The sequence below is a fragment of the Protobothrops mucrosquamatus genome, unplaced genomic scaffold (assembly GCF_001527695.2).
Source record: "Protobothrops mucrosquamatus isolate PMUCROS unplaced genomic scaffold, P.Mucros_1.0 scaffold659, whole genome shotgun sequence".
In the NCBI taxonomy this organism is placed as follows: domain Eukaryota; kingdom Metazoa; phylum Chordata; class Lepidosauria; order Squamata; family Viperidae; genus Protobothrops; species Protobothrops mucrosquamatus.
In genome coordinates this window covers 40,243-57,455 of record NW_015386948.1, presented here as the reverse complement: position 1 = coordinate 57,455, position 17,213 = coordinate 40,243, and the positions used below count along the sequence as shown (strand labels likewise).

Sequence of the window (17,213 nt, the reverse complement as noted above, 5' to 3'; positions counted from 1 at the left end):
TGGTGCCTTCTGGCTGAAGATGCATCAATGAAGACTCAAATCATCCAGGCCAAAGGAATCTAAAGATTGAATCATGGCCACTGGACCAGACTTTGTTCATCTGAGACTTTCATCACTCATCCAAGCAACTTCATCAGTCAGAGCAAAAATTAACTGTTAATTTAATGTCTCAGATTAACAAAATTTGGTCCAGTTGCCATGATTCAACCTTTAAACCCCTTTGGCCTAGATGATTTCGCTGCATTTTGGGGAGAAACCCCTGAAGTTGGTGTAACAAGAGTTGATACATTTCAACGAGTCTCTAACTCTACTTGAGTTTGCTCTGACTGGTGAAGTTGCTTGAATGAACAACAAAATATCTCAAATTAACAAAGATTGGTCTAGTTGTCATGATTCAACCTTTAGACAGTCTGGGTGAAGAGTCGCTCACTCCTATTATATACATATCAAGAGATGTTGACTGGCTGGCTCCATAACCCTAACTTTACTTGACCAGAAAGGACAGTCTTTTAGAGTTGTACCATAGCTTCTCTTGTTGTGTCCCGGACACTTTTTAAGAATTTCAGAACCCGTGAGCCCCCAGTCCCTACCCCTTCCAGGAAAGATGGAGGACTTGTGGTTTGAGGAATTTTGTTCAGTTTGTCCTTGGCTTTTTTAGCTGCGATGACAATGTACTTGGTGACCATGGTGATATGGTAGGTCCTTAGCTCGGAAAGAGCAGCCACACATTTGTTATATAGGGACTGAAGGTCTTTGTTTCCAGAAGATAAGACATGATCCTTCAGTGGAGGGACAGATTGGATTTCTTCAATGAAGGCTTGATGATGAGGAGGCATGTATTTTCTCATCCTGTGCAAAAATGCAGCTGGTGAAAGATACCAAAGCAATGGATAAGTGGGGTTCAAGGCAATTTAAAATGATTGAGTCAGCCTGCTCAACAAATAGCCCTTTAGATATTTTGAAATCCCTGATAATTTTTAGCTCACAAGGCTGATGTAGGACAAGAGCAGGAAGAGCCAGGGGCAGAGTTAAGCAAGTCATCAGCCTAGAGTCATTATGTTCCCATAAACGGTCTAAGTCCAACTCCTCTTGAATTCTGTTAACTCTTATCTTATCTATTGTCAATTTAGCACTAAACATTAGTTGACATTGTGCATAGGTTTGAGCAATAAATCTTCTTAACACCTTAACATTAACATTATGGTGTTGAACACTAACTATATGGTGTTGATTCTTCGCACCTGAAACTGCAACTGGCTGAGAGTTACAGAAATAGGCATATGGCTAAGGAAAGCTGTCCTACCTTATCAGCAGCTAAGCCACTATAGAGAAGCCAATACTGTACATCAGGGGTAGTCAACCTTGGCTCTTTTATGACTCGTGGACTTCAACTCCCAGAATTCCTGAGCCAGCTAAGCTAAGCTGGCTCAGGAATTCTGGGAATTGAAGTCCACGAGTCATAAAAGAGCCAAGGTTGACTACCCCTGCTGTACATGATGGGATTATTGTTCAAACTCGTTCCCTGTGTCTTTGTTTAATTTTAATTTTGCATATCCTCTTTGATCTTTGTCAACAGTCATCCTGAGCACCAAAACTAACTTGGCCAAGGAAGAGCTAGATGAGAACTCTTCTCCCAGACCTCTAATTTTCAACTTTTGAGGAGTTTTACAAGAATTTCATTCAGAAGCACGGAGAAAACATCTGCATTTATCTCCTCACGGTCCTCGTTCATTTTGAAGAGGAAAAACCTTGCTTCAAACATACAGTGGTACCTCGGTATTCAACTGCTTCAAAACTCTTTGAATTTGATACCCGACGCATTTTATGCATGAGTACGCGTAGTTTCTTTGGGATTCAGTGTCCTGCAAAAGGAAAAGGGAGGACAACCGCAGAGGGCGGACAAGAAGTTGGCCATGCTGGAAAGGTCACTGACACAGGAAAAAGGACAGACAGAACATTTTTCCTGGCCAGAACGAAGGGTCACGTGGTAAGTCCCCTGGTTTGTTTGGCACTCGTAGTTTTTAGTATCTGTTGTGCCTTCCAGAACAAATGAGCGTTGAGTAACGAGATACCACTGTCCCTTCAGATTCTCATGGATGAAATGCATATCTATGTTCATTTTGTTAACTAGGTGGCCAAGGAATCGATATGAGTGCTCTGACTTTGATGGCCTCTCCTGCAGTTCCCAATCTTTCTGGCTTCCCACGTTTCCATTCCATCACGATGGAAAGTATCGGGAGGAAAACATTCCCCAAGGGGCTTTTTCGATAGAAACTTTACTGTGACTCCAAAGGCGGGGGCATCCTTCTTTCTTCTCCCAGAGAAACCTTGAGAAATCATACCGCTGGTTCCTCCATCCACATGTTTGATGGAAGATTTGGAAAACCCATCGGTGTTTTATCCTACAATGGCGGATCTAAATGCAAGCGAAGGTCAGCTCTTACCACTTTCTTTCTGGTGTTGGATACTAAGCAGCTCATCGAAGGCGTGCAGGGTGGAGCTTTGGGCCGCACTGCCCCCAGAATACGCCAGAGGCTGTTCACAAAGGCCTTCATACAGCAGCCCTTCCGGTAACACGGGGTTATCTTTCCAACTGAAAAAGAGAAAAGGACGTCACAAAAGAGGACCAGTGGACAACCTTCTGTAGCAGCAAATGCTCAAGTAAGCAGAAACGGCACCGGCTAATCAATATTGGCGAAACAATAGCCTAATCAAGGAACTGTCAAGGAGGAAACTGAAGACTGGTAAGGCAAGCTATGGTTTATCAACAGCCAGCAAAGTCCACTGGTCTATGCATGAATGATAGCACCTAATCTGATAGTGAAATATCTCCGGGAAAACAACCAAGTTCAGAGAACACCAAGAACCCAACAGTGTGTGTGAGAGAGAGAGGGGGGGGGNGAGGGAGAGGGAGAGACTCAGGAATTCTGGGAGTTGAAGTCCACAAGTCATAAAAGGGCCATGTTTGAAGACCCCTCTTTTAACCTGATCTAGTTAAGGATGGTTTGTGGCCACAGTTTATTTGCAACTGCAAGTATCTTTCCTCCCCCACTGTTCTGAGCCTTTTGGATCTGGGAGGAGGAGGAGGAGGAGGAAGAGGAGGAGGAGGGTTGGTGGCAGCTTCACAGCCTCCAATTCCTCTGCCAAGTGATGCATTGCAAGAGCCACAGATCAACCGAGGGAGGCTGGCATTCACAGAGAGACTCAAGCTGTGTGTGCAGCTCATTAGCTGACCTGTGCCACCTGCCCTCCCTGCCAAACGTTACAGAAGCACCAGGGAGCAATCGGATTTATTTTTAGGCTGCTCTTTTATTAAAATGCTCACACAGAGCAAAAACATAAGCCGAGAATCCTGCTTCCTAGCAGCTGCTCAGAAGGCCCAAGTTGTACGGAGGCATTTCTCCAAGCAACAGGGAGTTTTTAAGAGGTGGCGAGGTTGTGTTTGGTATGCGGCAGCCTCTTTGCCCAGCAACAGGTGACTATGGAGGACTCCTGCCATGTACTGTGAATGCACAGCCTCCATTTAGACCTTTTTTCTCATCAGAGTGAGAAGAAGACCCCCTGGGGCCCTGTGTTCTTCGTCTCCCCAAAGCCACCAGCAATCCTAATAAAGTTAATAGATGAGCCGAAGTCATTCCTTTTATTTCTGAGGTGAATTTCTTTGCTATTTAAATCTAAGGCAGAGATTGACAGCTCAAGGCTGGTGGGCCTTTGTGGCCACCCAATCTCTGAGCACCTAGAACAGAAATGGAGAAGACAAAGTCAACCTTTTCCCCCTACTTTGTTGGTCTAGGTCGGGGGTAGGCAACCTTGGCTCTTTCATGACACGTGGACTTCAACTCCCAGAATTCCTGAGCCAGCCATGCTGAGGGGAAAGGGAGAGGTTTCCAAGCTGAGCCATGCTGACTCAGGAATTCTGGGAGTTGAAGTCCAGGAGTCATGAAGGGCCAAAGTTTCCCTCATGCTGGCTCAGGAACTCTGGGAGTTGAAGTCCACGAGTCATAAAAGAGCCAGGGTTGTCCACCCCTGATCTAGGTGGTTGATAGTGCTTTGCAGCGTTTGGTGACACTTGAGGCATGCATTTTATCCCTTTCATTTTACAACGTCTTCACATTTGGGCTATTTCTGTTTGGGGTGAAAAGCAACGTGGATACTTTAATCCTCTATAAACTTTAATACACCTGTTTCATTTTTTACACACACACACACACACACACACACACACAAACACACACACATATACACAAATCCTCCCTCCCCCAAATGGGCCACTATTCTCCTAAGGCAGGGGCTCCCAACCGGGGGTGCGAGAGGATATTCCAAGGGGTGCGAAAACTTGGGTTTTCAAAATTATAGCATATATGCATAATTTGTTGCTGTTATTTTGAACTTTTGTAAGGGGGCTCACTGGAGAAGAGCCTAATGCTGGGAAAGATGGAGGGCAATAGAAGAAGGGGACGACAGAGAATGAGATGGCTGAAGCAGTAGGTGTGAGCTTAAATGAACTCCAGAAGATGGTAGAGGACAGGAAGACCTGGAGGAACATTGTCCATGGGGTTGCGATGGGTCGGACACAACTTCGCAACTAACAACAACAAGGGTTGCAAGAATATATCAGAAACGTTCTAGGGGTTTGGGGTGTAGAAAAGGTTGGGCGCCACTGTCCTAAGAATACAACAACTGATCAAAAAGTGCTGTTGAATGCAGGTAACACAATTTTTCAAATGTGCCCGTAGAAAATGTTCAAAAAGTCAAGTTGGTGATAATAGTACGATCAAAGCTCTGGTCATATCATTATGGTATCCACCTTGACATATTTTACCACACCTTGCAGACACCTCCGCAATTTTATTATGGTTTTTAGACAAAGAGAATCTGACAACTGAACTCACCCGGGCTGAAGCACCAATGACAGGCTAATAATCCATTATTTTTGCCTAACATAGATCTAAGAGGTTTTCTCTCATTCGTTCAGTGTTAAACCAGAAAGATCACTCCTGTTTCAGCCTCATCTTGAGTCAGTCACAAAGGTTGTCTCATAACCCACTTTTACACTGGCGATCTGGCAACAAGTTGCCTTTGTAGCCATTTAGGGATTCTGCAATGCCCACAGGGAGATTTTTGCTTTATAGTCAAGTTTCATTTCCTTATATCATTTCTTCCCCTCTCTGCTTCAACACATCCGGATTTTAATGAAGGTTTAATGAGGGACCCTGATTAAGTGAAGGCAACACAATTAGCTAATGTGGCCTTGGGAAACTAAANAAAAAAAAAAAAAAAAGGAAAAAAGTGATAAAGTACAGGTAGTCCTCGACTTACAACAGTTTGCTTAGTGACTGTTCGAAGTTACAATGGCACTGAAAAAAGTGCCCCCCCAAGGCACAGCCGAGCAAGACACCTGCCTGCCCACCCGATGGCGCTCTTCCTCCTGTCCGAGGTTTTCATTGTTGTGAGCATTTCTTTTGAGGATTGGCAGCGGGGATGGGGTGGGGGGTGTTTGGTTTTTATTCCCCCCGTCTGCTGGGTGGTTACAGCAGGTTTTGGTCACTTCACATGATCCTGGGACACTGTAACCGTCATAAATATGAATCAGTTGCCAAGCATCTGAATATAAATCACAAGACCTGGAGATGCTGCAACATTCCAGCTGATTGGCACTTCTTCTGGGCTCAGCAGAAGAACCAGGATCAGCGCCGAGATCCAGCTGGAGCCTGGTGCTGATCCTGGCGCTTCCGCTGAGCCCTGACAGCCCTGCAGCTCCAGCCGTCTCTCGCTCAGGCTTGTGCGGTGCTGCCACCGGTTCAGCTCATTCCCCTCCCTCGCTACCACTTTTCTAGGATGGTCGCGTACCACCTGCCAGGTGCCAATATACCACAGGTGGTACCCGTACCACTGGTTGAAAAGCCCTGGACTAGAAGACCTCCAAGGTCCCTTCCAGCTCTGTTCTTTTGGAATTCTGTATGCCTGCTCTATGGACCATCAAACATGGCTGCTATTTGTTTTCTACCGAAGACAGAGAGGATATTTGTCCTAACCAAACCAATTATTATATTATATTATTCACTGCAAAATCTGTTGTTCGTTTTCTATGCAGGGTGTAAGTATGGCTTGTTTCCTGGTTCTGCTCCCTGTGAGAAATTAAGCAGCCTGGCTTTTTAAGATCTCTCTCTCTCTCTCTCTCTCTTTCTTTTCTTTTTTATTGACCTTGAGATGTGAACCAAATGCAGCACTGAGATTGGAGGCAGGACTGGCTAGGACAGAGGCCAACATTTGGAAATCAATTCTATTCGTTTGGCTAAGCCTCAATCTAGCCCCAATGGGGTTGCTTTCACTAATCGCAAGAGATCATTAGAGAACTAAATGGTGGGTCAACCTTACAACATCAAAGGCTCCGTTAATACCAAGGCTGCAAAAGGCCAAGAAAATAGCCAAGCAATGAATCAAGAATATTGAGCAACAATACTCTGTTGCGGAAGCTGCTGAGATCCGTCAAGCACGGAGGGGAATTCAAAGGCTCATGGCAGCATTAAAGATTTACTCTCTTTCCTATCACAGCTACTGATGCTTTTTGTCTAGAGTTCTTTTCAATGTTCTCCCTTGAGCAACCCTTGAGGGCAGATTCAGCAAAATGGTTTTATTACTAAAATTATCCCTGTGTGGTTCAGCTGCCATTGGAATCCGTGGGCTATTTTTTTTCCCCTCTTAGGTCTTTTATTGCAGTTTGAAATTAAGACAACTTTGACTGCATCTTTTTTTTTTTTTTTTTAAAGTCAAACCCAGGGATCTTGCATACGTGAGCCGTGGTGGTGCAGTGGTTAGAATGCAGTATTGCAGGCTACTTCTGCTGACTGCCAGGAGTTCGATCCTCAATCAAAATAGAGCTGGTAGGGACTTTGGAGGTCTTCTAGTCCAGCCCCCTGCTCAAGCAGGAGATCCTACCATTTCAGACAAGCGAGTGTGCAGTCTCTTCTTAAAAACTTCCAGTGATGAAGCACCCACAACATCTGGAGGCAAGCTCTTCCACTGGTTAATTGTCCTCACTGTTAGGAAGTTTCTCCTTAATTCCAGGTTGCTTCTCACCTTGATTAGTTTCCATCCATTGTTTCTTGTCTTGCCTTCTGGTGCCTTGGAGAATCGGTTGAACCCCTCTCCTTTGTGGTAGCCCCTCAAATATTAGAACACTGCTATCATGTCTCCCCTAGTCCTTCTTTTCTCTAGATTAGCCAAACCCAATCCCGCAACCGTTTCTCATGTTTTAGTCTCCAGGCCTTTAATCATCTTAGATGTTCTTCTTTGCACTTTTCCCAATGTCACAACATCTTTTTTGTAATGTGGTGACTGGCTCAGCCTTCCATCCTCCCAAGGTCAATAAAATGATGATTGTTGGAGGCAATATGCTGACTCTGTAGACCATGTAGAGAGGGCTGTAAAGTACTGCGAAGCAGTATATAAGTCTATGTGCTTTTGCTATATAAGTACATATCAGAGGGGGCACGTTCTATTGAAGACATGAACAAACAAATCCATGATAAAGAGAGAGTCGCAGGAGCAATGGAGAATCCTAGTTTGCAGAAGGTTGTGGACCAGTGTGTGCTGGACCCCGACTGACTTGGAATATCTACCTGTTTTGTATCAACTTCTTTATAACATTACCTTGAATTTAACGCTAAAAATTTTTTGTACCTCTTATCTATTTTTAAAGAATCATTTTGAAAGCATCCAATCAACTGCAAAGAACGAACGAGAAGACCTAATCAATCTCAGAGGAGCTGTAAAGAATAAACCATTAATATTTTCTTAAAGTTGATGTTTCTAAATATGATTTTTTTTTGTTGCCAGCTCATGAAGAAGAGTTGGAAGGGTAAGGTCTCCTGCTCAAGCAGGGGTTGAACTAGAAGACCTCTAAGGACCCTTCCAACTCTTCGTTCGATGTCCATGCCTTAAGTGTACGTGGATCACAAGCTTACCATGTATTTTCTTCAGAGTTTGGGTCATTTCTTGAAGTGTGTTTGTCACTTCTTGTAACGCTTCAGCCAGGATTTTGTCATCTGGATGAAGAAGTCCATTCACAGCCTTGGCAATTGCCTGCATGAAATGAAAAAGTGTTTAAATTTATATGCCACTTTCTTCCCAACGACTCTGAATCACTTTGCAGGAATCTATTGGCTGCTTATCCCCATCTTTCTAACTCATAGGCCCAAGAACCGGTTGTTCACATATTTGAATCCCACCACTGCTCCTCACCTTGTCAAGGTATTACATTAGAACTTAATGTGATGACTAGGTTGACACTGAGGGAATGGTTGGATTCCCACCATCTGCTAAATTACAGACCACCTGCTTGTTTTAGCATAGTCTAGCTTGTTAGGTGAACTCAACATGTTTTCAGAGTAGCCAAAATGCTGGGGAATGCTCACCTTGATCCCTCACAAAAGCATCCAAAGTAAACATTGATAATTAATTTAAGGGAAGACTATACCTTGAGTCCTGGTGCGGCAGCTTTCTCAGTCAGGAAACTGACGAGAATGAACCCAACTGTGCTTGTCCCTCCAGGCAAGCTAACTATGGGCTCCAGATTCCTGTGAACACAACAAAATCAACAGTCTGGGAAAGGAAGTATAAGTATTTATCAGTGCTTGCAAGGAAGGGGTTGCTTCTCCTAAAAAGCCCAAGGTGTACAAAACCATTGATCTATAAGCTGTGTACAATCGCTCTTTTATCGCTTTTGTTCACAGTTTGGCAAGTTTTGACAATGCTTCAAAAATCTGCACTAGCGGTTTGGCACAGGAATGTAGAAACAAATGTAGGTTTGTGACTTTTATTGTTCACTTTCCAAACTAAAATCTCTACTGGTTCATACGTACAGTATTTTAATTGTAACAGGAAACAAGAAACTCTACTTAGAACAAAAGAGCATAGCGTATATACCAGGCATGTCAAACTCACGACGTCACGTGACGTGGCATGACGTATCGCGACTTTTTCCCCATTGCTGGCAATGGGGTGGGCACAGTTTTGGAGTGACACATCCGGCCCTATTATTGTAGTTGTTGCATAAAAATACATTCCAACAATGAATTCCAACAAAAACAATATTGCATGTTGCCATTTGGTAATTGCTCCCTCTCACAAGGCACTTATGCGTGAACACCTTGACTTCTTTCCACCAAGGACCCTGTTTCTTTATAAGTAACTTAAAAGGGTAGCCTAACAGTGAGAACTGGCGCTGAAATAAACCAGAACCACTGAAGGCGTACCTCAATTTTACATTAGATTAGAATTCCAATAAAGAATCATAAGCCAAGGAAAAAGGAAGTGGCGTGAAATAAATCATCAAATACACCTTGGGTTTCCAGTAATGACCTGTAAAGGGGGCAAGCAATTGCTTGCTAAACAAACCATTTCTGGTTAGTTTGCCATTTGCGCTTGAGAGGAAAGCTGCACCTACCACCAAGCAGCTGTTTGATGGAGAGAGATGATTCTCCTAGAGATCTCAATTTTCTATTCCGTGGGAGCATAACTGGCAAAAATAGGAGCTCGGAACAATGTAAACATAAGCTGTCTTCCTAAAAGTAGCAGCTGTTTGATTTCAAACAGCCTGAACATTGATTCCAAGGTGATAACTAAATCAATCTTGTCCTGCAAAAAGAAACAGGGATTCTCAAAGACTTACTCAATTTCCAGACACCTTGGAGAAATTGAGGTGACGTCCGCCAACACAAGGAAGCAAAATCAAGAGATGAAATCAGTTGAAGGGTAAAGTCCATCGTGGTACAACGGCGCTTTAAACAACAACATGCCTCCGCGTATGGATTTCACATACAAGAGGTTAGAGCAAGCAGATCTAGGCTGCAAACGTTTGACTAAATCAGCCAGATGTGTGCAGCCTAGATCTGCTAGCCCTACAAAGCCCTTACCCCAGACAGCCTTCCCATCTCAATCCTGAGCCGTGTTGATCGTATAACTCCCTCCATCGTTTCTGCAACCGTTGGCAATTCAAGTTACTTTAAAATCTGGTTTTGAAATTTCTCCCTAAGTGTATTTTTTGCAATTAGGGAACCTAGCTGGTTTCATTTTCTTTACGATTATATTTTTTTTATTATTTTATTAATTATTAATATATTAAATATTCATATAAGTAAGATTACATCCAATTATATTTTGAATATATATTATTCTTATATGATTATTCTTAAGATTATATTATTCATAGAATATAGATTATATAAAATGGTATAGGGTTTTCTGCTTGAGCAGGGGGTTAGACTATAACAGCAGTCCCCAACCCCCCGGTCCATGGGAGATGACTAGGCTGAGCCCGAGGGAGGGGTCAAGCATGTCATCTGCCTTGAATCCCTTCATGCTCACAATAGTTTCCATTAACTCTTATCTACAGCCCACCTTGAATTCCATTGACTCTTATCTACCGCCAATTTGCTTTGACCGTTAGTAGTTCAGGTTCTTGTAGAGAGCATTCACATGCAATAAACCTATATATTCCTTTGAACCACCTGGATTCCCGGTTTCCTGAGCTTGACAGTTATATGGCTCCAGCTATGACTGATCTCCAACTATTAAGCACAGGTCCTCTTGTCAATAGATTTACCCGTGGGGATTTTTTTTCTTCCAGTTCACCAAAACAAAATCTGTGTGGACCAGGATAGGAGGCAGACCTAGCATTTCAGAGACTTCTCCAAAAGGGATGGCCAGGTTTCGTGGCAAGATCTGGAAGACAAGACCAGCACGTCAACACCAGCTCGCCTACTGGTAATCTGTGTCCTGCTGGGTTTCAGTAGGGTTCCAGATGGTTAGAAGAAGTAGAAAGCTTTGTAAGTCCATATTGACCAATGTTACCCCATCATTGTTATATTAAAACAGGGGTCTTCAAACGTGGCCCTTTTATGACTTGTGGACTTCAACTCCCAGAATTCCTCAGCATGCCTGGCTGAGGAATTCTGGGAGTTGAAGTCCACAAGTCATAAAAGGGCCAAGTTTGAAGACCCCTGTACTAAAAGCACTGAAGAAGACTGCAGGTAGTCCTTGACTTAAACCATTCATTTAGCACCCATTCAAAGTTAGAACAAAAAAGTGACTTTCAACCGCTCATTGCACCTACGACCATCACAGCATCCCCACAATCACATGATAAAAATTTGGGCACTTGGCAGCTGGCATTATTTAACTGTGGCCTTTGCATGCTTGCATCATTGTTTGTGGGTTTTCAGCAGATGCTGCTGTGGAGGTACTTCAGGCTTAAGAAAGAGCAAAAGTTTCAAGGTTGGACTATACCTTGGGGACCTCTTTTTCACCTTCTTGCCAGACGTAGCCCATTGTGATGAAACTGAGGACCATATGGGCCAAATAGAGTTCTCGGTGACCTTGGAGGTATTGGCAGCTTAGTAGAGGCATCTGTTGAAACAAGCACCAGAACAACTAGACATAAGGACACTCTGCTTAACTACTAATTCCTACAACACTGTCAAAATACTTAGTAAAGCTGTACAATACTCCTCATCTTTCCTATTACCTCTCCTTATCTTCTTATGACTATAACTTTGCTGCTTGTATCTTACAATTTATATTGTTTTTTTACTATCCTACTATGATAGTATGTTGTTTGCTTAACTAGTACTCTATCACTAAGTGTTGCATCTTATGATTTATGATGAAGTGTTGTATTTCACGACTTATGTTGAATGTATTTTCAGGTTGTATATGATCATGATTATCACTATTACTTGAATGTACACTGAGAGCTTATGCACCGGGGACAAATTCCGTGTGTGTCCAATAGAGAATTCTATTCTAAACAAAAACAGTACTGTTATTAATGGGTCTCCTCTCTCTCTCTCTCTCTCTCTCTCTCTCTCTCTCTCTCTCTCTCTCTCTCTCTCTCTCCCTCCCTCCCTCCCTCCCTCTTAGAACATAGAATAATAGAGTTAGAAGGGACCTTGGAGGTCTTCTAGTCCAGCCCCCTTCAAGCAGGAGATCCTATATCATCCCAGTCAAATGGTTGTCCACTCTCTTCTTAAAAACCTCCTGTGATGGAGCACCCACAACTTCTGGAGGCAAGCCGTTCCAGTGATTAATTGTTCTCACTGTCAGGAAATCTCTCCTTAGTTCCAGGTTGCTTCTCTTTATAATGATTTTCCACACGTTACTTCTTGTCCTGCCTCAGGTGCTTTACAGAATAAATTGATCCCTTTTTTTCTGTAACAACCCCTCAAATACTGGAAGAGTACTATCATATTACCCCTAGTCCTTCTCTTTGTTAGACTAGACCAGGGGTCTGCAACCGTGACAACTTTAAGACTTGTGGACTTCAGCTAGCTGGCTGAGGAATTCTGGGAGCTGAAGTCCACAAGTCTTAAGGTTGACAAGGTTGCAGACTCCTGGACTAGACATATCTAGTTCATTCATGAGAAAACAACCAAGCTCAGAGAACACGAAGAAAAATCCTTAGAACCACTCTGGGCTGTATGGTAGACTGGGAAGTCAAACATCATGAACATTTGCCATCCGTTGTATATTATGTTAATAACTCTCCCTACTACTTCTCACACTTCAAAATCAGAAAGAAATATCTCTTGCCAACTCACATTTTATGTTTAATCAATAAGACAAATACTGAGAGAATAAGTACACAAATGGTTCAGGGTGTTTTAAAAAGTAAAAGTGAAGATCCCAACTAAACAACAAGGCTAATAGGAAAGCTAGCATTCACTCATAAGGAAGCAAGACTGGCTTCCTAGAGCATCAAGAAACACAACGTGAGATCTCTATGACTAAAAATCATGCATAAAAATGAATTTCAGTACCTTGTTGACCTGGGAACGAAGCTGATGGCTCTCAATCAAGTAAACCAACCTGTGAGCAATCTCCATCCATGGATTATAGAAAGGAGGAAGTTCTTTCTTAAAAAGAGAGACCAAAAAAGAAATGTGTGATGATATGAATTAAATGTACATAAGTATTGTACAGGTTAGGTTGGATATGGAGAACCCATGATCCTGCAGCCATTGTGAGATTACAATGCCTACTGTGAACATTGGCTTAGGATGCTGAGAAGGATAGTTCAGTGCAGTTTTTCCACCCTTTTATTGAAAAAAAAAACCATCTAAAAGGAATTATCATCTTCAAAGTGGAGAAATTGAGAACTTGGAGTTCTCCAATAGTTCCTAATTCCCAACTGCACCAACTAGAAAGACCAGCATCATTGGCAGGTGAAGTTCAGCAAAGTCAAGGTCCTCCCATTAAAGGCTAGCCAACCACTAGATGTGATTATCCATGAAGGACATGGCTGATCTCCACATTTTATTATCTGTCTGAAGCAACTGTCAGCCTCCAATTTATGTCTGATGGATTGCAATCAGTTCTGTAGATTTTAACTAATCAGAAAGATCAAGAAGCATTTGATCTGTTTACTTCCTTACTTGGGAAACAAGTCACCTTTGGGGTCAATGAGGAAACTAGAACTTTGAGAACCCCCCAAACAGGCTGACAAACCACATTATCAAGTGGAGGGCTTAACTCTTCACAAAATGGCTGCTTCAGTGCTGTGGCCAATTCTAAACCATCTAATCCTCATAACTGACTGGATAAAGCATCTGTTCTGTGATCCAGAAATGTCTGCAAAAAAAAAAATGGGGTAAATTTTTATTGTAACAAAAGCACATGACCAGAAATTCTCAGTTCTTCCAGCTTCTTAGCTGCATCAGCATTTATTACATTCTGATCTACTGAGAATTTTCCCTGGAGACAAAAGAACCTGCTATTTTAATTATATTCTGACAAGTGATGGGAAGCAAGGTTCTTGTAATATAGCTCTTTGCTGGAGACAATCCAATAGAAAAGGGTGTAGCAAAGTTAGCAACGGTTAGGAAGTCTCTGCTTTGTGGATTCTCTTTGTCCAGTTTTATATTCTGGGGGTGGTTGCCATTGCTTTGATTTTTTTCCTGATCATTGCTTAATCTCACATCTGTCTTTTCTTCTGATCCAAAATGTGAGATGCAGAGAAGAGCAAAAAAGATGATTAAGGGACTGGAGGCTAAAACATGTGAAGAACAATTGCAGGAATTGGGTATGGATAGTCTAGAAAAGAAGGACTAGGAGTGACATGATAGCAGTATACCAATATTTGAGAGGCTGCCACAAAGAAGAGAGGATCAACCTGTTCTCCAAAGCACCAGAAGGCAAGACAAGAAGCAATAGATGGAAATTGCTCAAGGAGAGATCCGACCTTGAACTAAGGAGAAATTTCCTGACATTTAGAATAATTGATCAGTGGAACAACTTGCCTCCAGAAGTTGTGGGTGCTCCATCACTGGAGGTTTTTAAGGAGAGATTGGACAGCCATTTGTCCAAAATGGTATAGGGTCTCCTGCTTGAGCAGAGGGTTAGCCAAGAAGACCTCCAAGGTCCCTTTCAACTCTTACTTTGTTAAGATACGGTGCTCCAGATGTGGTCTTACCAGGAATCATCCACTCGATTTCTCTACCCACCGATCCGGTTCATTTTAAAAGGCCGTTAGTGCTGAGCTCTAACTAAGAAGATTTCAGATGTTCTGAACCAGTTGTCACAATCCTCCACTGGTGCTTTGCTGGACCACGCACCCATCCATTAGGGCAGACATGTCAAACCCAAGGCCCGGGGGCCGGATGCAGCCCGCGAAGTGGTTCCATGTGGCCCGCGAAGCCATCCTGGAAACAGTGAGGGAACGGCCCCCGCTGCCTTGGCTCTGGCCCAGGCCAGCCAGGAGCCAATGTACAATTTTGTGGTGGCCATCTATGCTGAAACGCATTCAATCTTAGCTCCACAAGGCCGTCCAGAAACAACGAGGAACCAGCCCCTGCCACGTCTGCCCCGCCCCCTGGGTGCATGCTGGGGAGGTGTCACCCTTTGTGAGGAATGAAGAAATGGACCATGCCTTGGCGCTTGCCCCGGTCGCACCCTCTTCTGCCAGAGACCCCCAGATCTGTCCCACTCCTGCCCAGGCCCCCACAGGCACCCTTGACGTGAACGATGTAGAGTTGGCCATGCCCACCCAGTAGGCCACACCCACTCCATCCACGCCCACCCAGTAGGCCGCACCCACCCTGGCCACACCCACCCAGTCCCCTGAGCGCAACCGCAATGCTGATGCAGCCCTCAGTGAAATTGAGTTTGACACCCCTGCATTAGGGACATGCTATTATAGAAGCAGAACTTAGGGGTGCCCACAGGAGAAGAGAGCAAAAAAGATGGCATCATATAACTCCTTCTAATGGGAGCAGGACAAGCTGCAACCACATCCTTAATCTTCCAAATTCTGAGCTTCCCTTGCAGAAGCTACTGGCCAAGCTACTAGCCTCAGTCCTTCTGCCCCTAAAAAAAAACCCAGAAGGCACAGCACAACTTTTCCCTAGAACTAAAACTGGATCACTAAGCAAAAGTGCAGAGTTTGGGGAATTTGGGCTAGGACTAGAGTACACAAGCAGACAAGACAAAGGTTATTTCAGATGAAATGAATGAAACACGGTTAATAAAGTGACTCTTTATGTAATTTAATAATGTTTAACTGTGAGGTTAAACATTACAGCTGGGTAGTAATTTTTGAAGGAGGTATCGCATAAGGACCCATCAAAGAGTTTGGGAAGGCACGGAAAGATTTTTTTTTCAGCATGTGGAAAAGGAATATATTCCTAACTGACATTAAGGTAACTGATTTTATTTATTCATTTAGCCACCCATCCCACCTAACAAGCTACTCTGGGCGACGTACTGCTATGCAAAACAGACTTAATTCTCATTTACATTATATCAATTATAATTTTCTTTTCCTCCTAGCTTCAATCATTCTCTCTCCTTAGATCTTTTGGCCCAAAAGGTTGTGCATTTGATTGCTATCAGTGAAAAAAAAATGACTCATGAGAAAGAAGCTTTCTACTCCCAACAAAGCTTATCTTATGTCATTCCACAGATCACTACCACAATGGGAAGATAGTTTCAGATCTCTACTCATTCAGAGACAAAAGCCATTTATTTTATTTATTTATTTATTTTATTTATTTATTTATTTATTCGATTTTTTTATCCCGCCCTTCTCCTTACCGGACTCAGGGCGGCTAACAGCCTTATAAAAACAGATACTACAATAAATACCTAATTTAAAACCAAATTAAAAAGAAATATTTACTATGGCCTGGATAAATTAAAATTTCTCTTAAAAACCCCACTAAAAATTCCCTAGGCCAATCCCGCTTGTTGGAAGAGCCATGTCTTTAGGGCGCGGCGGAAGGAGGGGAGATCTGGGATCACCCGGATCTCTGGGGGTAGTTCGTTCCAGAGGGTGGGGGCTCCCACAGAGAAGGCCCTCCCCCTGGAGGCCGCCAGCCGGCACTGTCTGGCTGACGGCACCCTGAGGAGACCCACTCTGTGGGAGCGTACCGGCTGATGGGAGGTAATCTGCGGCAGAAGGCGGTCTCGGAGATATCCAGGTCCGATTTATTATCTGTCTTTCTTAGATTAGGGGGGGAAAAATGATCCTCGCATTTGTTGGTACCTGACCCCATTCGCCATTCTCATTCTTACAACTACGTAAGGAAACCAACTGGAACAAAGACAATCCTCCTTCTCCTTATCTGAAAACTTATTTAGCCTCTTAAATCTTTAAATGCCAAATGCCAAAATGATCCCAGATCATCCTGCCTCTCTGCAAGCCCAAATCCATCAGCAGAAGTAGACAACTTTGGGAAAGATCAGAAGGAGTCTTCAATCTCCTTCCTTGCTCCCTGCATTCTGAACACTTTCCCCTTTCTCCCACACCTTTAGTGTTTAGCAAAAGGCTGTACCTACCAATGGATTGGGAAGAAGGAAACCATAATCTTCAGACATATGAAATCTCTTCAGTGTGAAGGCCGGCTTCTGTTTCACATGATCCGTAGCGTTCTCCATTCTTATGCGACTTGGCAGCCAGTCTTGTGAATTTGCACTAGGATTGCTCAATTTGGGATGAAGTGAAGCTCAGAACCACACATTAGCTGCTGACCCAGACAACCTGACTAGTAACTATTAGTAGATCTTGATTAGGCAAAGTCTTTTCCCTGTTCCTCATAATCACAGACCTTTGGCCTGTTAAATGCTACTGACCAATGATCAGTGGAGCTGGATAAACATCAGGGAGGTATATTGATAATACCCTCAACAGACCAAATTCAAAAACAGAAAAGAGTTCA

At 43.3% G+C, this 17,213-nt stretch overlaps 1 protein-coding gene across 1 annotated transcript; it reads right to left on the bottom strand.

Moving 5' to 3' along the window:
• Nucleotides 1-509: 509 nt before the first annotated feature.
• IDO2 (indoleamine 2,3-dioxygenase 2) lies at nucleotides 510-16,932 on the bottom strand. The gene is given in 9 exon segments (XM_029284499.1): nucleotides 510-865; nucleotides 2,445-2,638; nucleotides 7,964-8,085; nucleotides 8,480-8,579; nucleotides 9,674-9,688; nucleotides 10,607-10,725; nucleotides 11,290-11,409; nucleotides 12,819-12,914; nucleotides 16,834-16,932. Coding segments are annotated over 9 exon segments (1,221 nt in total).
• Nucleotides 16,933-17,213: the final 281 nt, after the last annotated feature.